Source organism: Callithrix jacchus, chromosome 2, assembly GCF_049354715.1.
Source record: "Callithrix jacchus isolate 240 chromosome 2, calJac240_pri, whole genome shotgun sequence".
NCBI classification, from domain to species: Eukaryota; Metazoa; Chordata; class Mammalia; order Primates; family Cebidae; genus Callithrix; species Callithrix jacchus.
In genome coordinates this window covers 133,659,739-133,682,574 of record NC_133503.1, presented here as the reverse complement: position 1 = coordinate 133,682,574, position 22,836 = coordinate 133,659,739, and the positions used below count along the sequence as shown (strand labels likewise).

Below are 22,836 nucleotides of genomic sequence, written 5' to 3'. Positions count from 1 at the left end.
TTTAATTGGTCATGTCGCCTGACTTTAGCCTTTATTGAAGAATAATTTCTCCAAACTTTTAATAATTTCTATTGCTATAGATTCTCTTAATTTTAACTGAGGTAAAATCAGGAAGAATAAACATCATCCATTGTTGAGTAATTTCTAATGAATGATTTTGAATTCAACCAGCCAGCCTGGGCCACAGCCTTGAAGCTACCCTCTCTACTTTTAGTTTTGTTTAGAAATTACATTTTCAGGAATTTTGGTTCCTTAATCTTGCATTTAATCTTAAATCTTTAAGTGAGACTTAATTTATTACTTGGTAAATAAATGCTAGGACTGTACATAATTAAGTCTCTGAATAGGCTAAAACAAGAGTCTCAAAAGTGAGCATTATTAGTTTCTCAGGGTTTCAGAAATTCCATGATACCAACAATATCATTTAAAATACTATTTATACGTAATTTAAAATATATCTATTGAAACATACATGCACAGATAGGAAAGTTACTAAGGTGGAAAATGGAAGATAAAAATTAGGAAAAGAGATGTTATAATAAATATTTTAAGTTAGATTATTTAAGATAAGGCTCTGTAGCTATGGTGTTCAGATTAACTTTATAATAGTTCCACCTTCACTTCATGCTGTATAAATATAATTCAGTCTCAATTTTTGATTTAACCATTTTTTTAGTTGAATCGGGTTTTTAGGACACTAAAATAAATGGTTAAGGTGATCTAGAGAAGTGTCTAAGATATTATAAAGTGAAAACAGTAAGTAGTAGAACAGTAAGTAGTGTAACAGGATCATGTGTGTCTAAAGACATACATGCAAATGAACCGGTGTAATTAACAGCCTCCATGCACAACATGCTCACTCTGTGGCAGACACTGTTCTAAATGCTATACATATATTAACTCATTTCTCACAACAGCTTATAAATGAGATGCTATAATTACCCCCACTTTACAGACATGGATACTGAGACCCAGAGAAGTTAAGTAACATTCCCAGGATTACACAGCTACTGGGTGGCACAGTAGAAATTTGAATCTTGGCAATTTGGCTCTGGAGCTTGTTTCCTTAACTACTAGGAATTGCACCTTGTGTCACTAGGCAATTCTAAAGAAGCATCTTTTTTTCCTTCTTGGAATATGATCATTTATTGGCATCTGAGAAACGCATTCTTCCTGCTGAAATGTGCATGTCTGCCTCCTGTCTTAGCCTAGTGAGGAGTAATCCTATATAATAGCTAGATTTCTCGACTGGCTTCTGAGTTACTCTCACAAGAAGCAAATGTGCTGAAAATGTGTGTTTCTGAAGCCAAGGCTGCTGCCTTGTCATTTTTTATGTCTCGGCGCTCACTGGTAGCATATGCTTTTTGTTAGTTTTTAGATTAACATGATGGTGCAGTTTCAGTGTTAAGTTTGAAGTCTGTAAAGACTTAGGCCAAAATTCTTTAAATGTTTGCCCATGCCACTCCCCGCCTCTACCCCCAGAAAATAGGGACAAGGGTGAAAGTTTAGTTGTTGAAATTTTGGAGGAATCTAAAACTGTCACCTTCCTTTCCTGTGATCATCAGTATGTATCATTTGATGAAATCCATCCTCAAAGAGAATCTAGAAGACCATCTAGAAGTCTGACTTTTCAGAGGTGCCCAAAATTGGTCTGAATTAATTTCTTATTTAAATCTCTATAGGTTTCATTAGTATTATATTTCCTAAAATATCCCATAAAAGCCTTCCCTATCCAGTTGAATATATTGTCTTTCAAGTCCAGATGAACCCTCCCTCCGAATGTCCCTCAACTTTTAATGTTTATTTTCTTAAATTCTTTTTCTTTTCTTTTTTTTTTTTTTTTTGCAGGGGTGGGGGGATGAAGTTTCACTCTTGTTACCCAGGCTGGAGTGCAATGGTGCAATCTCGGTTCACTGCAGCCTCCACCTCCTGGGTTCAAGTGATTCTCCTGCCTCAGCCTCCTGAGTAGCTGGGATAACAGGCATGCACTACCACACCAGCTAATTTTGTATTTTTTTTTTTTTTTTTCAGTAGAGATGGGGTTTCTCCATGTTGGTCAGGCTGGTCTTGAACTCCCAACCTCAGGTGATTCACCCGCCTTGGCCTCCCAAAGTGCTGGGATTACAGGTGTGAGCCACCACAACTGTAATGTTTATTACACCATCCTAATGTTTATTTTCAAAATTACATTCATGGAACTAAATAACCCTTGATACTAAGCTATAGTACTGTGATATAACATGCACCATTGAAAAGGTCATCATTTAACTACTAATATGACTATAATTTTGTGTGTCTTCATGATTTGAAAAGAAAGTGATTGACTTAAAATTATTTTATAGTGCTTAAGAACTAACATTGTTTTCTTTAGAGAATAAAGAAAAAACATGTTTGAATCTCTTCTGTGAATACACTGAAAACTAATCACCTTCCCTTTCTAATCTGAAATCCTTAGAGCCTCATTCATTCAGATATAAGAACAGGAGGAAAGAGTCCATTGACGTGAAATCGATATCATCTCGAGGCAGTGATGGTAAGACATTTTTCAGTTTCCTTTGACCTTTTTAAAATGTCGAAAATGATGGAGGAATATGTTCAAAAATTCATCAGCATATAAACTCCAAAGAGTAAGAATTCAACAACACCAACTTCTTTTTCAGTAAGCTGAAAGGTTTTTAGGGTTTTTAATAATTAAATTTAAAAATCTTATTGTGCAGTCTTTGTTCTCTCTTTGGAGGGACTCCAGACTTGTTTCTTGATGACTTGAAACATGTTGAGCCATAACCACCCAAGCAACTCAGAGTTTCAGTAGCTAGACAAGGTCACACTTGGGTGCCAGAGGCAGAGAGGCAGCCAGTCCTGGCTTCCTAACTCCCAACACAAACCTAGTTTTCAGTGTACTAGGTATATGCACTCACTTCTCCTTAATGAAATGTCACACAGAAATTGTGAGGTAGAATTTAGGAAAATGTTTTCTGCCCTGAAAAGCAGGATTTAGCAAAGTATTTTTTGAGTTCCATCAGCTAGGCCTCAGTAAACAGTTGGATTTGCAGGGAGATAGAAAAATCAAAGATGATTCTGACATTTCATTCCTCTGTGTCTGGGAAATTTTAAGTTGTATTTACAGAAAAAGGAACGTCTTCAGGTTTGGCTAGGTTGGGATTATGGAGAAGAGGATGAATCTTATTTTGGTGGAGATGTCCAGGAAGCCAGCTGCAAGCCTGGTACTCGGGGCTCTAGACGTGGATTTGGCAGTTCTAGAGGTGACAGGTGAAGCAAGGCGCAGAAGAACATCTCTAAGGGGTGTGTGTTCATGTGGATGTAGTGAAAGCAGGGGATAGGGTCTAAACCTGAGACTGAAGGCACAGTCTCAGTCAGGAAGTGGGCAGTGGAAATAGGGCCAGTGAAGAAGACAGAATAGCTGGGGTGACCATGTGAGTGCATGTCACATGAACCAAGAACAACAGGGGATTGAGAAAGACAGTGGCCAGCAGCGTTAGATGCTGTGCAGATCAGAGCTCAAGAGCGGACAACAGACTAGTAGATTTCACTCACTCATTTGGTTTTTATTTGGCAGATAAGGGGATAGGTTCTGGAGTGTGAGGAGGGGATGGTTAGTGCCTGTGATAGAAAAGAGAGATGAGAGTCAATACAAAGGGTAAGGGGGAGGGACTTTCCAGTGCTCAGGATGCAATGGGAAGGCTGAGTATGAAAGTGGCTGACAAAGCAAGGATCAAAGATGATAAAAAAAAAAGATAGATAATTCATGGGGCACTTGAGGGATGGAGATGTGTCTCTAATTCAAAAGAATATGTACTGAGGGATTTTGAGATGGATTGAGGGGATAGATAGAATATTTTAGACTGAGAGGATAAGGGATGAGGGAGTTTGAAGTGGATTCACTGTTTCTGGAGTGGAACTTGAAGGGGACTGTCATCTCTCCAGCATGGGCACAATGGAGGCTGAAGAGCATGCAGGCCTGCAGTGGCTGCTGCACCAGCAGCCAGGGGTCCCCAGAGGCGGCTGAGCAGGAGGCAGGCTCTGCTGCAGGCTGGGTTCAGTGTTCCCTTCCATGAAATGGGACTCTACCCCTCTGGCCTGCCCCAGATGGGGTGGTAGGAAGATCTGATGAGAACAGTGCTTTTAAAGCCAAGCTTCTACTCTTGGTATCTTAAACCAAGTATGAACATTACCTATTCAGAAAAATAAACTTTTTTTTTTTTTTTTTTTTTTAATGAAAGTTTCTGTAGATTTGAACTAGAACCTTTGGGAGTTAAGAGCCTAACAGCATGGGCAGGGGGAGTGATTGGCCCTAATTCAGACTGAAAATGGGCTCGGTCCTCTGCCCTGACCCTAACCATGAACTGCCTCCCTTCCCATGCTGGCTGCACAGTCATCTGGTTACGGCCAGTGGCTTAGGACTGAAAGTCATGGAACTACAAAAGTTGGGGTTGGGTGATTGGGGAAAAGTGGGTCCTGTGGGGATCACTAGGCTGTTGGAAGGAGGCCTTTATGGACCCCATCTACCTCAGAAATTCTCCTTGTGGATTTGGGGCTCACCAAGCCCTCCTGCCACCGAAGTTCCAGGCTGGATCACCTTTCCAGACTCAGACAAGTAGCAGCTGGGCTATCAGCATTGGCAGAAGAGATGGGTGAATTCATGGCTTTTTAGAAGGGAGGGCAGTCCTGTGAGAAGTGGGCCCCATCCATGAAGGGACGCCTTTGCTGCACTTAAACACACTGAGCCACCAGAACCAGAAGCTTTCTTCCCTTCTTCCCAGCACCAAGCCTTCAGAATCGTCGCTACCCGTCTATGGCGAGGATCCACTCCATGACCATCGAGGCTCCCATCACAAAGGTGAGTGGCGACTGCTGCTTACACGTGGCAGTCAGGGGCCCTTGCACTGGGCTGTGCTGTGAAAATACAGCCCACAGACATCATGGAGCTCAGTCTAGCAGAAGAAACAGCTGGCAGGTAAACCCGTAATACATGAACATCTTGTCCTAAGTTACAATCAGGACAGTGAAGGAAAACAACTGTGTTCTGTGAGAGGAAATTACAGTAGGGCCCTTAAGTGGGCTGGATGAGAGGGCTAGTCAGGGAAACGGAGTCATTTTGAAGCAAGATTTGAAGCACAGATGTTACTCAGGAGAAGAAGGAAGAGAAGAAGACTCCAAGTAGCAGGAACAGCAAGGGAAAAAGCACTGTGATGGGCAAAGAGGGACTGGAACATTTAAGGAGCTGAAAGAAAGTCGTAGCAGCAGGTGCTTGGTAAGCAGGGGAGAGAGGAGGAGGATGTCAGTTGCACAGGGCTCAGCTCATTCTGGTCAGCAGGGACATAGGAGTTTGTATCTTAGTTTATGTGTAGTGGAAACCACTGAAGAGTTTCAGGTGTGGGGTGGGTGATATGACCAGATACGTTTGTTGAAAAGAACACCCAGCTACTGTGCAGAGAATGGATTGGAGGCGGCAAGAGAACAGGTCAGTTAGGGCCTATTCTAGAAGTAGTTGAGCTAGAATTATAGCAGTGGAGGTGGAGAGAAATGAATAGATCAAGAAATATTTTGGGGTAGACCAATAGGACTTGGTGATGAATTACATTGTTAGGGTTGGGAGAGGAATGAGGGCAGGTGTTATGTCAACAGGGCCTCCCAGATTTTAGGTATGAGTATAAGGTAGATAGAAGTGCTTTCTGATGTAGAAACCACAGAAGGTGAACAGCTTTTATCTTTGATTTTTTTTTTTTTTTTATTGTGTGTGTTTATGTGCTTTCTGTGGGGAGAAGGGAATGAGACTTTGTGTTTAGTGCAAGACCTATGAGATATTCTAGTAGGTATGCCAGGTAGGGAATTGAATGTACAAGCCTGGAGGTCAAAGGAAGCTGAGGGCTGGGAGGTAAATTAGAAAGTTCCTGGCTGTAGATCATAGGTGTCCAAAGTCATGGAAATAAAATACCATTTCTGGAAGTGAGAGAGTGAGAGAGGGGCCCAGAACAGATCTCTGAGCCACTCCAACCAGTGAAGGAGGGCCCGGGGAGAGGCGGGGAGGGGAATCCTCATTCCTCTCCCAACCCTAGCAATGTAATTCATCACCAAGTCCTACTGGTCTACCCCAAAATATTTCTTGATCTATTCATTTCTCTCCACCTCCACTGCTATAAATCTAGCATGGGAGCCTGAGGAAGCCTAGTCACTGAGGTAGGAGAACAGTCACCAGGAGCCCATGGGGAGAAAAGCATGCTTCAGGAAGAAGGGTGGTACCGTGAAAGCACTGGTCATTTTGAATAAGAGATGGTTACCAAGTGATTTCTTTTGGATTCTGGGCATACATATGACTTTGGGGAAGCAGAATCCTCTTGTCCTCAACTGTATTCTTTCTTCACTCCATTAGGTTATCAATATAATCAATGCAGCCCAAGAAAACAGCCCAGTCACAGTAGCAGAAGCCTTGGACAGAGTTCTAGAGATTTTACGGACCACAGAACTGTACTCCCCTCAGCTGGGTACCAAAGATGAAGATCCCCATACCAGTGATCTTGTTGGAGGCCTGATGACTGTGAGTAACGAGTCAAAACCAGAAAAGCAAGAGGGGCATCTGGGGCCTCTGGAGTTTAGTTGATGTGGGAACTGTTACCTGTGGTTGCAGGAGTACCTGTTGCTTGTAAACTGTTAGTGTAATCAGAAGCAACTGCATTGGAATTAACATATTATATGTGTAGTGGTATTTGAGTGACTCTTGCATTTGCCTTTCCATAAGGCTGACCTACCATAGCCATGGGGACAGTGCTTCAGTCTTCCTATGACTGCAGGGAGTCAGTGGGTAACTGATGGAGGGCTAAATGTACAAGAGGGATGTTTGCAGGCTCTTGATTCCTACTGCTTTCCCTTGATCTAGTATAGCATTGGATTTCATTTCCATGGACCTGACTCCTTATGTAATGAAAGGGTTTATAGTTAGACTGTAGCATTTAATCTTAACTATAGAATCCTTTATTTAAATAAAAGTTAGTATAGAAGTACCATTTATAAAGTAAAAGCAGATTGGGGCTGTTCTGGCTCAGGGAGGGGGTGGGAGAAGGAACCTCTTACTGCCACATTCCAAAAAGCACCATTTACACCACCAAGAGTAGCTGATTTCTAGGGACTCCTCATCCTGTTCTAGTGTTTTGCTGTAATCTATTTGGCTTTCATAATCTGTCAGCAAGTAAAGAAAAGGAAAAAAAAATTCAAATTATTTGAGTTACCCATCAGAGTCTGAAGCTGGAATTCTTTAGAGAAAAAGTCCAGATGTCATGTATGAGTTTGACTTTGGAGGTTGTGCTCAGCCCTGCCACCAAACACTGAGTGTTGACTGGCTTTCCCCTTCAGCCTCCACCTGGAACTTGACGGCCTTCTTGTTTTCTTCCTGCCCCTGGAGGGGCCTGTTAACTCCATCTAATGCAATGCAGACCTCAGCTTCTAGGCAGCACCGGCAAGGGCTCTGCAAGATGGTGGCCACCACAGACTGCAGTGGGAGCAGTCTGGTTCTGGGAGCAAGCCATGTTCCTTCCCTCCTGCTGCTGATGCAGGACAGGCAAGCCCCCAAACTGGGGCTCAGCCTGGGGGAGGGTTCTTGGCTTCGCCCAGGAAATAATTCAAGGGCGAGCCGGTGGTATTAAATAGCAACTTCTACTGAAGCAGCAGTGGACAGTAGCAGCAGGGGGGCTGTTCCTTGCAGGGCAAGGCTACCCTATGGGCAGTGTGCCCTGGGTAGCAGCTTAGAGGCAGTTCTGCACTCATCTTTATACCCACTTTTAATTATATGCAAATTAAGGGGCAGTTTTTGCAGCTATTTCTAGGATGAGGGTGGTAATTTCTGGGTTGTTGCCATGAAAAGGGGTGGAAAAGTCTGGGTATTGCCATGGCAACAGGAAACTGACATGGTACACAGGTGCACATAGCTTATGGGGAGATGCTTCTGCCCTGGACCTGTTTTACCTAGTCCTCAGTTTGGCCTCATGGCCGAGCCTCCTCCTACCTCACTGCCATACCATCCTGGGTTTCCTCTCCAGGGGATGCTGTGAAGAACCAGTACGTGATTCCACCTCAATTTTATGTGGTTTTGGGGAAGTAGAGCGAGAGAACAGCAAGGAAAGCCAGGAATCTCTTGCCATACACAGCTTAGAGGCAGGACAGTTGTGGTTGTTCCTACTTCCGTATTTACTGAATTTTAAAAATTAAGCTCTAGGCCTAAAGATCCCAGGTATAACTTCAGGTGAGTCCTTCATTAATTAATACTACTTTAAACCTTAGCACACATCGTCTGGGAATGACAAGTAAGCATTTCTAAAATGACTTTTAAGCAAAGATCTAGGTAATTTAGGTACTCAGAGATTGAAGGTGGAAGGAAGGAAGCTGAGACTCAAGAATATTTGGGGACTAGTTCAAGAGCCCGGATATGGCAAAACATTGGCATTTCGTCCACTTTCTTCATGCTGCATCTCCAAGGACATCAAACCCAGAAACTCTTCTTTAAAAGGCAAGCAGCAATGCCCATGTTTAAAAACATAAAAATAGTTGGGAAAAAATTAGTTATTAATAAAAAAAAATAGCTCAATCTTTTTAAAAGTCTACATCAGAAGGTAATCCCCTAAATGTGGCTGATGTCTTCAGCTCCTCGAAATAGAAGTCTAAAGACACAAGTAACACAGTCCCTCTGAGGGTGAGTGGGTCACTCCTGTGATTTCACTTACATGGCTTGAAAATGCCAGGAGAGGAAGATGGCCTCAAAACAGAGCCAACCCACAGCTCCCTGTGAGTCCTGAGTGCGGTCACATCCACTCTATCCCAGTTCTCCACCTTCTGGGGCTCATAGTTACAGAAGGGAGAGTATCATCTGTCTGATAACTGTTCTGATTTAATTTTGAGCTTTGTTTCAACTTAGACTTCCAGATTGATTGGGTTATTCAGGATTCAAATCTCTTTTTCTAATGAAAGAAAGAGGAGAATGATAATGGATATAAAGCATGTTTCTAACAGGCTCTTCCTTTATTCAAGGACGGCTTGAGAAGGCTGTCAGGAAACGAGTATGTGTTCACAAAGAGTAAGTTTTCATCTGTCTACTTGTTACCATGACCTACCTCCAGCCTGTGCTGTCCCCACTGTTGTGATTATTGTTCCGGGAGGTGTTACTTCCAGCTACTCTCATTTGAGTTTAAGCATCAATATGGTCTACATTTGAAACTAATTAAAATTACTGCTCTGAGCATGGTTAGAGTAAGAATTGTAAATCTCTATACATTTAAACAGAGTTAAACTGAATTATTTTTCTATTTGAGGGTCTTGAAGTTCAATAACAAAAAAATCTTTAGTTTTTTCTGAGATGGAGTCTTGCTCTGTCACCCAGGCTGGAGTACAGTGGTGCCATCTTGGCTCACTGCAACCTCTGCCTCCCAGGTTCAAGCAATTCTCCTGCCTCAGCCTCCTGAGTACCTGGGATTATAGGCATGCATCACCATGTCCAGCTAATTTTTGTATTCTTTTTTAGTAGAGATGGGGTTTCACCATGTTGGTCAGGCTGGTCTTGAACTCCTGACCTCGTGATCCTCCTGCCTCAGCCTACCAAAATGCTAGGATTACAGGTGTGAGCCACTGCACCCAACCCCAGAAAAATCTTGAAGTGAAAATGTTCCTACTCTAGGAAATACAAGACTTTTCTTTTTTCTTTTCTTTTTTGAGATAGTCTCGCTCTGTTGCCCAGGGTAGAGTGTAGTGGCACGATCTTGGCTCACTGCAACCTCTGCCTTCTGGGTTCAAGCAATCCTCCTGCCTCAGCCTCCCAAGTGGCTGGGATTACAGGGACGTGCCACCACATTTGGCTGATTTTTGTATTTTTAGTAGAGATGGGGTTTCACCATATTGGCCAGGCTGGTCTTGAACTCCTGATCTCAAATGATACACCTGCCTCAGCCTCCCAAAGTACTGGGATTGCATATGTGAGCCACCGAGCCCACCCCCTAAGACTTCGTAGCAGTAACCATGACGATGATGACAGATACCTGGGCACTCAAGACTCCACAATTAACCAGCCTTCCCCAACCCATCTGTTTGCTCAGATGTGCACCAGAGCCACAGTCACCTGGCGATGCCAATAACCATCAATGATGTTCCCCCTTGTATCTCTCAATTACTTGATAATGAGGAGAGTTGGGACTTCAACATCTTTGAATTGGAAGCCGTTACACATAAAAGGTATGTGACTTCTCTGGCTGAAGGTAGAGCAGGATTGATGGCCACACTCAAACTCTCACATTTGGAAACTTTAAGGGAGATACATTTTTGCCATGAGAGACCTCACAGGTTCTGGCTCTTGTGCCATGTTGGAGTAGGGGTGAATGAGCAGAGACTGTGGCCTCGAGTGAGCTCCTTTGTGGAGGGTATTAGTAAGATGTGGGATCCGCCTGAGCATCCACAGGTCCCTCCTAGTGAACTAAGAGTTCTATGAATCCTCAGCCTCAGACTTGTCTCAAGCTCTACCCTACAGAATGGAATTGAGAGCACTATAGATTTTTTTTTTTGTCTGCTCCATCTCAAAGGACTTTTTCTATATGGGGAGAAAGCTGTTTCTTCCCAGTGGCATTGGTCTGTAGGATGTGAATGATTCTCACCTGTAATGTAAATAAGCAATGGGACTCTAAATGATAGGACTTTGGCACCATCCAAACTTTTTCTTTTGTCCTTAAGCTTAGATTACAATCTCCTTAGGGAGCATAGATGAAGAGGGATTGCCAGAGCCAGAGGGACCTAGGGCTTAGAGATCATCTAGAAATAATTCCATGAAGCATCTAGTTCCAAAAAGGTGGCTGATGAGGTAGAGAGATCCTACCTCCTAATTTTTGGAGGTGACGCTTTTATATGCCTGTGTGTGTGAAGCTATCATCAGAAGAAAAATGCTTCCACCCTCCAGTAATATCGAAGAAAAGTTTCTGGGCCAGTGAATACAATGAACTGGGGTGGGTTTTCCTATTTTTCAGGCCGTTGGTTTACCTGGGCTTAAAGGTTTTCACTCGGTTTGGAGTATGTGAATTTTTAAACTGTTCTGAAACCACTCTTCGGGCCTGGTTCCAAGTGATTGAAGCCAACTACCACTCTTCCAATGCCTACCACAACTCCACCCATGCTGCCGACGTACTGCATGCCACCGCTTTCTTCCTTGGAAAGGAAAGAGTAAAGGTAGGGTTTTGATAGCATGACCTGCTTACCTGCCTCGATTGGAGAGCCAAGAACTTAATCTTAGGAAGTACATTAGGCAAACAGCTATTTTGTAACCAACTTGACAGCTTTAAAAAAAATTATTTTTTTGTTACCAAATTGACCACTTTGGTGTTATAAAGACATGGACCTTTCTGCTAGCCCTCCCCTCCTCCAAAAACTAAAAATAATAACTTATGTCACTATAGAGCCTCTTTTATATGCATGGCAGATCATGAACACATTTTCCAAATGTTTACTAGGAGCTATGTTTCTGAGTTGCAGGACAGAATTTAATTTAACAGCAAATGGTTACTAGATCTATAGATTAAATTTTAGTATCAGGACTTGGTCATTGGTAGATTACAATCTCCCTATTAATCATAGGCATTCTGTATTCTACGTGGATTTACATACATAGATGTTTGTGTTTTGTGTGTGACTGTGAATATCTGCATATTAATGACTTTTGCATAATTCTGAAAGAGTTCCATATCCCTTAGTCCTGGAGTTCAATACTGTCTTGTACCACTGCAGATCTGTAGGGCAGTCCTAGGAACGCTCTGTTCTTTACATAAGGGCAGCCCTATTTAAAACTGGTAAGAGATCCCCATCTCTCCTCCTCCCCAGCTACTATCACTTGCACACCAAAGCTTATAAATTCTTTTGCTACAACTAGACCTAAAACTTAAAGTTTAGATACCCCTGGGAGAAGCACCATATCGGAACTGACATTCACATCAATCTGTAAATGCCTGACATTAGATCATTTTCTTAGAACAGGTGTTGATGAACGATTAAGATCATAGGTACTTAAGAAGAACTATAGTGAAGCCGGTAGAAGCAGGAATGGCATGAAAATAGGAAGTGGGCTGTGATGTTTTCTTCTCAGTTTTTTGCCAAAGGCATCCTGATCTTCACTTTGATCAGCAAGAAAACAATGTGGCCCAAGAACAATGCTTTTGTGGTTTTTGTTGTTGTTGTTTGTTTTTTTGAGATGGAGTCTGGCTCTGTTGCCAGGCTGGAGTGCAATGGCGTGATCTCAGCTCACTGCAACCTCTGCCTCCCAGCTTCAAGCGATTCTCCTGCCTCAGCTTCCCAAGTAGCTGAGACTACAGGCCTGCGCCACCATACCCAGCTAATTTTTGTATTTTTAGTAGAGACATGGTGTCACCATGTTGGTCAGAATAGTCTCGATCTCTTGACCTCATGATCCACCTGCCTTGGCCTCCCAAAGTTCTGGAATTACAGGCGTGAGCCACCGTGCCTGGCCAGAATGATGCTTTTGAAGAATTTTGTCTTCTACTTTTAAAAAACAAATAATAGTGATATCTTCTACTTTTAAGAAACTAATAGTTTCTATAACACCTTTCTTTGAGGAAACCTTGGATTCCTACTAAAGGTTCATGCTCCTCTTTTTTATACCACAATATTTCACAGCTGAAGCCACATGCTACCAGTTGAGATCAGCACCGAGCTCATTAATGCCAAGACCAAGCTGATCAGTAGCTTCTGCAGTCTTGAGTTAGAGGTGAACCTCACTCAAGCAGAACCACTCTAGGAAAAGGTTGATTAAATCTTTGATAAATTAGGGAATGCTTAGTAACTTGATCATATCTGACTACCCTCCTCCAAAATACATTTCTTTAAATTGTGAGTTCTGCTGGTGTATTTGGAGTTTGATTAGATTTCTCAAATGACAGCAATAGAAACAAGCTTAAGATTAGACAGAATATGTTTACAATTCAAAACACATTTTCTCATGCTGGCAGCCCCTGACAGAGAATCCAAAAATGTGGGGCTGCAAGGAGCCTTGGCAAACTGAGCTGGAAGAGGCTTCTGAGCTCAGAGGGTTAGTTACTATGATCACTGGTGGGTCTACCATGAGGTGCTTCCATAAAGATTTACTCCTGAGGCCTCTTCTACCAGATATGCTGGCCCTGACAAAGAGGTTCAGAAAGCATTTTCTCACCTCTTCTTTGTGTCATCTTCACTCCTAATTTCTTTGCGATAAGCTAAAATCTTTTCTTTTTTTCTTTTCCTTTTTCTTTTTTTTTTGAGATGGAGTCTTGCTTTGTCACCCAGGTTGGAGTGCAATGGTGCCATCTCGTCTCACGGCAACCTCTGCCTCCCAGGTCCAAGTGATTCTCCTGCCTCAGCCTCCCAAGTAGCTGGGGTTACAGGTGCACACCACCACACCCAGCTAATGTTTTGTATTTTTAGTAGAGATGGGGTTTCACCATGTCGGTCAGGCTCGTCTGGAACTCCTGACCTCAGATAATCTACCTGTCTCAGCTTCAAAAATTGCTGGGATTACAATTTTTATTTGTAATTTATGCCTGGCCAGGCTAAATGTCACTATGGCAAAGCATGCCCAACCCAGCTGTAGAGCTAGCATGCCTAGAGCTAATAGCCCCTTCAATTGGCAACAGAGCCCATCCACTCTCGACGTTACCCAATTCCAGGGATCTATTGCAAGTGGAGAGGCCAGGATAGCAAGCATTCCTTTATTAGTATCTGGGCATACATGAATATTTATCCTGAGTAAGGAACTACTTGAAAGGCAGATCTAGAATGAAACCCTTCTGACCTACGTTCCTCATTGTGATCCAAATCTACTCCTAGTGGTTAAAGAAGGAAAAAACTATGCAGAGGTAACTGCCCCTCCATGGGATTGGAATTTTTCCCGTTGCAGGTTTGATGGGATTTTCTCCCACGGACATTTCCTCCCTGATACAGGGAGGGGCTTGCTTCTCTCCTCTGCTCCTGAGCTAGCCTGTCTTCCTTCCCAACCTCCCAGCCACTTCTGGTCAGACAAGGCCTTGTTGCCCACCAAAACTGTGGGACCCATTATTGGTCCCTTTGTAAAAGTCAGTGAGGGCATGGTTTAAGTGAGTGTTAGCTGGAAGGAAAGGCATGTTCCATCTAGTGCTTTCTATGTTTTCTACCCCAGTTACTTGAATCTATTTCACTGAAGAATTAAAAAATAAACAGGCCTGAGACTCCAGCAGGATTGAACACACCATAGGGGCCCTAGCTGGAGGCCCAGAGTTTGGGCCCTGTGGGTTCTCACTGCTCAGATACAGTCAGTGAAGGTGGAGCCCAGGTTGGGACAGTCCTTGGTCCTGAGCTTGGAGATAGCTGAATGTGCCTGCAGGTGACCGTGGCCTCTCCTGAGCAGCAGTGGAACGGGCCCAATTGTGTGTGCTTGCCCTGGGCGCACCACAGAATCAGAGATGAAAGGTGTAACTTCTGCTGTCGCTACTCAGGAGGCCTGTTGTGTTGGCTGGGGTCAGCCCAGGGTTGCTCACCAGCTCCATGGGGTCAGCATTGTGAATGGAAATGGCTCCCTTCTTGGCGGGACAGAGCTTTCAGGGAAGCCCACTACAATGCTAAAGCAGCACATGCATGTGCTGCCCCTTGGCCATCAGGGTGCCCTCGCAGGACAGTGCTGAGCTACAGGTTCACCTTCCTTACCTGAGCAGCAGCTCTCCTAGAGCAAATTTTGAGAATACCAAAAATATGACCCCTCATCTTAGGGACCACTTTCCCTCTCACTCGCTATTCCCCTTCAGCCATGATGATGATCTTCACGTTTCCTGAACAGACCTTTTTGGTTGGACTTTAGGAGCTTCATGTAGGCTGTTCTTTCTGCCTGGAATTTCCCTCTTGCCGCTTGTTGCCTGGACAATTCCTGCTTCCCCTTCAGGCTCAGCATAAAAATCACTCCATTGGAAGTGTCCCCGCTCTGGACTCACGTTATCTGATATGGTAGCCATCAGCCTCACGTAGCTACTAAATAAAGTTTAAAATGTAGTTCCTCAGGTGCACTGCTGCATTTCAAGTGTCCAGTAGCTGCATGCAACTAGGGGTTACTTTGTCGGATAGCACAAATAGAACACATTTCTTTCATCGCAAAAAATACATTGGACAGTGCTGCAAAAAGTAGACCAGGCCCCATGGTTCTATTTCCAAAGTAACTGCGCTTTCCTTCTGGGCACATCTCACAGTAAGTTACTTCTATTTGTTTTAAAATTTATTTGTCTCTCTCCCTCTGTATGACAAACTCCATTGTGCAGACTGTGCCGGTGTAAATCATCACTGCAGCTCTGGCACTCTGTGGTGATAACTGGTACCTAGTAGGCACTCAATAAATAATACATTCATAGTATAGCATCTCTTATATAACATAGCCCATCTGATAACTCCCTCCTAAAGCTGCAGGCTCAGAAAACACTTGTACCCCCACGTGCTCTGGTTTGTGTTAATTACATAATGAGAGCTTTCGAAATAGGGTTTCCCTTTTTGCCTCTGCTGCCTGCTAGCCCAGAGCTGAATTTTGTTCCTAGCTGCAAGAGCCCCCTTAGCCTTAATTTTCCTGGCAGTCATTCTTCTTTCCCTTGGTCATCTTTTACTGCTCAGCTCCAGTTATTTCGCCATTGTGTGAATAATTTCATTGTGTCTGAGCCATTTGCTACCAGCACACTCAAAATCTTTTCAGAAGTGGGCAAATTGGTAATATTTCTGATCACAGGCCACTTTCTGCTACGGCAGTAATACCATCCAGTGGGCAATTCAAAAGGCCTGTTGGGCCTCTTCCTGCAGAAACATCTGTTGTAACTGTGGCTCAGGTTTCCCGACAGCTAACAGCAGAGTAAAGCGATGCTGCATGTCCATTCCCGCCTCTCCACATCTAGGAAGTCAGAAGGCTCAGCAGGCTAAAAACGTTCTGAAAATCCCAAATCCTCTGACCCAACCCTCTGCACAGGCAGGGATGGATGCAGTTCTCTAAGATCCAGTGGGTAATGCTCAACCTTGCCTCCTCCTTATCCCAGGGAAGCCTCGATCAGCTGGATGAGGTGGCAGCCCTCATTGCTGCCACGGTCCATGACGTGGATCACCCAGGAAGGACCAACTCTTTCCTCTGCAATGCAGGCAGCGAGCTTGCTGTGCTCTATAATGACACTGCGGTTCTGGAGAGCCACCACACTGCCCTGGCCTTCCAGCTCACAGTCAAGGACACCAAGTGCAACATTTTCAAGAATATTGACAGGTTTGTTGTGCTTGGGCTCCTGTGCTCAAGTTGTGAAGTTTAAGTGGTAAACTAGGTTTTCCCAAAGACTTAGCTTCCTTTTAGGGGAAAGGGAAAATAATAGCTGTCCCACTGTATCAGATGATGAAATAACCTTGCCCCTTGATTTTTCAGACTGCCTTTACATTTTGAAATCTCATTTAGTCTTCAGTGAGTTCATAAAAATGTTTTATACACTGTAGAACACTACATAAATATGGATTGTATTATTAGAAAGTACAGCAGATATTTTTACCCTCCTATGAGGAGGACATCCTGTCTTTTGTGTAACTCAAGGAAAATGATCCACCCCATTTTTCGCCAGCTCAATATTCGGCCACTTAAAACAGTCCCTCATGAGTAGTTCCCACAGAGAAGCAGGAGCATGAAGTGTCAGGCAGGTTCCCCTAGCCCTGCATTCTCCTCTGATGAAAGTGGATTAATTATGAGCAGCTCCTCTTGCCCGCCAGCATCTTGCAGTCAGACTATGGGTGTTTTCCACACAGCACCAGCCAGGCTGGTGGACAGACGCCTGGGAGGGTGCAGTGTACAGAGAACACAGAGCTCACTCGGGCCTCAGGACCGCTGATCTATGTGAGCCTGTCAGTCTGGTCTCCAGAAAACAACTGGGAAAACATGGAGATGAGTCATCCCAGCTTTGGCTTCAGTTTCATCAGTATCGAGGATGGGTTTTTAAACTTTTGCAGAAAGAATTCTTTCCAATAGCCAATTTTATTCAAAAGCCATTCTGGCTCTTGAGGTTAGAAAAAAGTGATAGAACTGGATGGTAATTTGGGGCAGGGTTGTTGCTTCATTCGTTACAACTTCTATGCACTGCAATCTAGAGAATTACTTATTAACAGGAAAATCTTCTAATGCCATCATTGAAAGAGGCCGTGGCCATGCTGTGCAATGGGAATCACTATGTTTGCACAGAGCACAGGGGGCCAGCTTATGTGGCTGCCGTGCTTGCCTGCCACTTCCTGCCACCTTACTGTTTTAATGTTCTCAAGGGAAGGGAGAGGGGAATCACCTTGTCAGATAAATGTCCACCGTAAGACAGGTATCTTCTCTCTTTTTTAAAATACTCACAAATCACATACAGAAGGGTCAGCTGTCACTGGGGAAAATAGAATAGCATCTGCATTTTTGGGAGGACGAGCAGGTAAACTCTTCTTGTGATCTGCACACATTTCATAACTCTGCCCCAGCTTCCTCCTAGGTTGTGAGGAGTGTAGTGAAATGCTGGCAGGATAGTTATAATTCGAGACACACTGTGAACAAGCCTTTTTATCTTCTGGTTATTTTAGGAACCATTATCGAACGCTGCGCCAGGCTATTATTGACATGGTTTTGGCAACAGAAATGACAAAACACTTTGAACATGTGAATAAGTTTGTGAACAGCATCAACAAGCCAATGGCAGCTGAGGTGAGCTTTCCATGCCATAAGGCACATGCACGTACATTTCCATGAGAGCCTGCTCTGGCCCTGAAGCATTTTCTCTCCCACTCAAATGCAAGGTGGTTATTTGCTTGGAGTTGGTAAAGGGCTGAAAGGACTGGCCACTTGTTTTTCTTGAGGATGAGAATGAACTGTGCCCACAGCAACTCTGAGCTCCTTGGAAGAAAGGCCCTGAGAAAAAGCCAGTACTGACCAAAAAAGCTAGGCCCAAAGAATATGATGGAAGGAGCCGTAGATGAGCAGAGACTAGCATAAATGGTGGCATTTTAGAGAATCCAGTGCCTTTATCTCTCTGTTCATTGAGCTCTTGGGAAACCTCAAAGTTGGAGAGTGTTTTAAAGAACAAAGAATGTTCCTGATTCACATTAAAAGCATACCAGTACCTGAAGACTACCATAAGACTGGGAGTGACTGGAAAGCAGAAGCATTTGTTGTAAAACCTACTTCTGTACCTTGGACATGCCTTAAGATCCTTACCAATTTGAGTTTTAGGAACATGAAACAGAAGGTTCACACCTAGTAAGATCCACTGTTCTCTGAACTCATGAAGCTGTTCGTAACTCCATAAGGGTAGAAAAGCTTTCTGCTCATTCCTGTTAAGCAGAAGAGGTTGGCAAAGTGGATGGATAGTGAACGATCTTCTTGAGTAACTAGATCAGTAAGGAGACTATCTGTGTAGGACCCATCCCATGACCAGTCTGGATGGAGGGACAGTGTCTACCTCACCTATTAACACCTTTCCCCAGGGATTCCACAGCACATCAGAGTCCTCTCCTTCAATAGAAGAGTTGTGGGAGCAAGGATCTGGGGATTTAGAGAAGGAAAAGTATGCAGAATCACAGAACTTAGAACTGGGAAGGTCATCCATCTATGTAAACCCCCAACTCTGCATTGAAATTTACTATTAACTGCAGTATTTATAGTAAACAGTACTACTTTGATAAGTAATCAAAAACCTTCAGAACATATTCTGTCCATTGATAGTCTAGTAAATAGGTCCAATCTTAAAGCCCCAAATGTCATGCAGTCTCGGCTTGGCAGAGCTCTGGAGAACTAATTGTTTTCCCAAAATCAATCTGATGGTGACTTTAAAAGTGGAGAATAATAATCTTCCAAGTTCTATGTAAGTGGCCTGTGATTGCATCTATGTGCACAAACTCATGTCCTGGCCACATGGCTCGGGACACTGATATCACCACTAGGTCTGGACCAGGGTGTGGAACAGTCTTTCTAAGCTTGGCTGAACACACCTGCTCCTGACCACTTTCTACTCCAAGGACCCCACACCTACCTGGCTCACTTACCAACCAGTCAGAAGAACAGCCAAGAAAGCATAAGTGGACACATGCCTTAGGAGAACCAGAGTGTGGGGAGTGTGGGGGAGTTGAGGGTGGGACAGGTCACAGGAGGGAGGGAGCTGGTAGGCCTAAGTAGTAGAAATAAATCAAGAAATTGAAGGGTCACATTTATGTGTATGTGCTACTGCCCTACTTTAAATGGATTAAAGTAGATACAAGTTCTGCTGTTACACATTGAAAAAAAAAAAAGGAAGAAATTCCTTGTAAGATTACATTATCAAATTGCTCAAAATAAAAACAAAACTATAGCAGTTACCTCTGGGGAAGAAAATGGATGTGAGGGGTAGATGGGTAGTGATAGGGACTTTGAACTTTGAAACTCTGTTTGTATTGCTGAGTGTCTTTAAAGCTCTATTAGTATATTCTTCTTTTTTTTTTTTTAAAGAATCTATCAGTATATATAGAATTATAAAAAGGAAAAGCAGCCTTTGCTGAGTCCCAGTCTCACCTCTGTGCTCGGTGATCATCACTGAATGCCTGGTGAGTTAGTCCTTGTAGTCTTCCCCATCATCTTGAACCAACTCTGATCTGAACCCTCTGTTTTCCAGATTGAGGGCAGCGACTGTGAATGCAACCCTGCTGGGAAGAACTTCCCTGAAAACCAAATCCTGATCAAACGCATGATGATTAAGTGTGCTGACGTGGCCAACCCATGCCGCCCCTTGGACCTGTGCATTGAATGGGCTGGGAGGATCTCTGAGGAGTATTTTGCACAGGTGCGCCATCTTTCCAGTTCCCTTTGGGGAATGGGCCCCAGGTCATGGAACTCCTAGGGAATTCTCCAGCTGAGTAACTTTTTACCAATTAGTTAACCACTCCTCCCTGCTACTCCAAGCAGCTCACCCCTCTGCCTGGAGTAGACTTCTGTTTCCCTCAGGAACTGATGGATGAGGCTGGTCACTAAAAAAAAAGTCTCTCTATAAGAGGGATAAATTGAGCCTTTGGGAGTAAATTTTTATCCTCAAATTGTTGGATCCAGAACTTCCACAAAAATTGAGAAATCTTCATTCATTTACTAGGTTATTCCTGGGCGTCTTTATGGTGCATTATGGGAACACAGGGATTAGCGAAGACATCATGGCCACGGGGAGTTCCCAGCCCAGTGGGGGAAGGGATGTAGATAGATCCACATGTTGGTAAAAAAAAAAACAAAGCATATCTTAAGGAAGTTTATGTTAAGTGCTACAGGAGTTCAGAAAGCCTTTTTTTCCTAGATAAAACAGGGGCTACAGAAATGTGGAAACAGGAAAAGACTCTGTGGAAGAACAAAGCATTCTGAGTAAAATCAACAAGGGGAGGAAAAATAGAATTTTTATATAAAGAGCAATATGTAGTTCACTTTAACTGGCAGTGTAAAGAAGAGTTAAAGGAGATAAATCTAGAAGGGTAGACTGCAAGTGAACATTTGAAACAGAGCCCTACTTCCCGAGGAAGGGCTCTAGGCACTGATGTGTGTGTGGTTGACAAAGTAGTAGCCCCAAGTAGTGAATTTTGTGGGGTCTGCATGGCTGAACTATACTGAGGAGGCAGGATAAATAAGGGCAGAAGAAGAATAGGTGATGCCTAGGAGGACTGGGAAGGGGAGTGGCCAGCAGAGGACCCAGTAAGATTTAGGGTACATGTGCAGGGCTGTTACAAGTTTGTTACAAGGGCATATTGTTGATGCTGATGTTTGAGCTTCTAATGATCCATGGCTCAAGTAGTGAACATAGTACCCAATAAGCCGTTTTTCAACCCTTGCCCCCTTCCTTCCCTTTTGAAGTCTCTACTCTTCCAGTTTCTGCCACTGTGTGTACCCAGTGTTTAGTTCCCACTCACAAGAAAGAATATGTGGTAATTGGTTTTGTTTCTACATTACTTCACTTGGATAGAGCTGGAGACCATTATCCTATGTTACTGCAAAGGACATGATTTCATTCTTTTTTATGGCTGCATAGTATTCCATGGCTTATATGCACCACATACTCTTTATCCATGATAGCACCAAGGTTGATTCCATGTCTTTTGTGAATTGTGCTGCAATAAACATACAAGTACAGGTATCTCTTTGGTAGAATGATTCATTTTTGGTGGGGGCGGGGTATACACCCAGTAATGGAGACTGCTAGGTTGAATGGCAATTTCTATTTTTAGTTCTTTGAGAAATCCCCTAAAGGTTTTCCACAGGGGCTAGCTGATTTTTTTTTTTTTTTTAGACAGAGTTTCACTTGTTACCCAGGCTGGAGTGCAATGGCGCAATCTCGACTCACCGCAACCTCCGCCTCCTGGGTTCAGGCAATTCTCCTGCCTCAGCCTCCTGAGTAGCTGGGATTACAGGCACGCGCCACCATTCCCAGCTAATTTTTTATATTTTTAGTAGAGATGGGGTTTCACCATGTTGACCAGGATGGTCTCGATCTGTTGACCTCGTGATCCACCCACCTTGGCCTCCCAAAGTGCTGGGATTACAGGCGTGAGCCACTGCGCCCGGCCCGCTGAACTAATTTATATTCTCAGCAACAGTGTATAAGCATTCTTTCTCCACAACCTTGCCAACATCTCTTATTTTCAGACTTTTTAGTAATAGCCATTCTGACTAGTGTGAGATAGTATCTTGTTGTGGTTTTGACTTACATGTCTGAGTAGTGATGCTGGACTTTTTTTTTTTATTTTTTGGAGATGGGGTCTCACTCTGTTGCCCAGGATGGAGTGCATTGGTGCGATCTTGGCTCACTGCAACCTCTGCCTCCTGGGTTCAAGCAATTCTCCTGCCTCGCCCTCCCAAGTTGCTGGGACTACAGGTACACGCCACCACACCTGGCTAATTTTTTGTATTTTAGTAGAGATGGGGTTTCACGGTGTTGCCCAGGCTGGTCTTGAACTCCTGAGCTCAGGCAATCTGCCCACCTTGGCCTCCCAAAGTACTGGGATTACAGGTGTGAGCCACCATGCCCAGCCTGGACATTTTTGTTTGTGGCTGCATATATCTTGTCTTTTGAGAAGGGTTGTTCATGAAATCCAGTAAGTAAACTGCAGCTTTCTGGAAAGAGGGCACTGAATTGAAGAAAAGTAGGACAGGTGGTTCTCAGCTTTCCAGAGAGAACAGGAAGGGGTGGGGAATCAAATGACTCCCTGGACACCAGTGGATATTTTAAGGCTGCTTGATCAACTGACCTGAAATGAGCCAAGCCAAAGGCTCTGTTCATCAATGTGTTTCCCAGGACCCACAGAGGGAGGACCTTAAGTACTACTCCTAGTTATTCTCAACGCGAATGGAGAATGAAAAAAATGTGCTTTTAAGTTTTTTGATGTAAGCTTCCTATTTAGGTGTCCTTTTCCCAAAAAGGAATGTACTAACGTTCATACACCAGGGTGACCTAAAAATGAAAGTTACAAATGCAGCCTTTGAGCTGGCCTCTGGCTCAATACACCACCAGGAAATGCAGATCTTAATATTCAGCTCAATGAATGATGGACTTACTTTAATGTGCATAATACTCAGATTTCCACACACCTCAAAAGCTGCATGGCTAATACCCAAATCTGAACAATCATAGTTTGACCGTCATTCTTTTGAGTAAAAGATAATGCTCCATGGAAAAAAGGAGCTGGTTCAGATCAATTCAAGTGCATAAGTGTTTTTCCACAGACGATCAGCAGACTGGTATGCAGTGCAAGTGCACGTACTTCCCATCTCATCACATTAATCACACAGAATATTAGAAATATGTACTC

General features: G+C 43.5%; 1 protein-coding gene across 41 annotated transcripts in view; it reads left to right on the top strand.

The window, feature by feature from the left end:
* Positions 1-22,836, top strand: part of PDE8B (phosphodiesterase 8B) — a 348,230-nt gene that overhangs the window by 320,167 nt on the left and 5,227 nt on the right. For 26 of the 41 annotated variants that reach the window (XM_078365302.1, XM_078365301.1, XM_078365312.1 and 23 more), the window contains 9 exons: positions 2,456-2,533; positions 4,782-4,858; positions 6,392-6,556; positions 9,037-9,082; positions 10,095-10,230; positions 11,013-11,211; positions 16,065-16,282; positions 17,611-17,731; positions 19,671-19,838. In XM_078365302.1, coding sequence (XP_078221428.1) covers positions 2,456-2,533; positions 4,782-4,858; positions 6,392-6,556; positions 9,037-9,082; positions 10,095-10,230; positions 11,013-11,211; positions 16,065-16,282; positions 17,611-17,731; positions 19,671-19,838 — 1,208 coding nt within the window. Of the gene's footprint in view, positions 1-2,031; positions 2,128-2,455; positions 2,534-4,781; positions 4,859-6,391; positions 6,557-9,036; positions 9,083-10,094; positions 10,231-11,012; positions 11,212-16,064; positions 16,283-17,610; positions 17,732-19,670; positions 19,839-22,836 lie in introns of all 41 variants that reach the window. The other 15 variants (XM_078365293.1, XM_035291356.3, XM_035291355.3 and 12 more) reach the window with 1 other exon arrangement.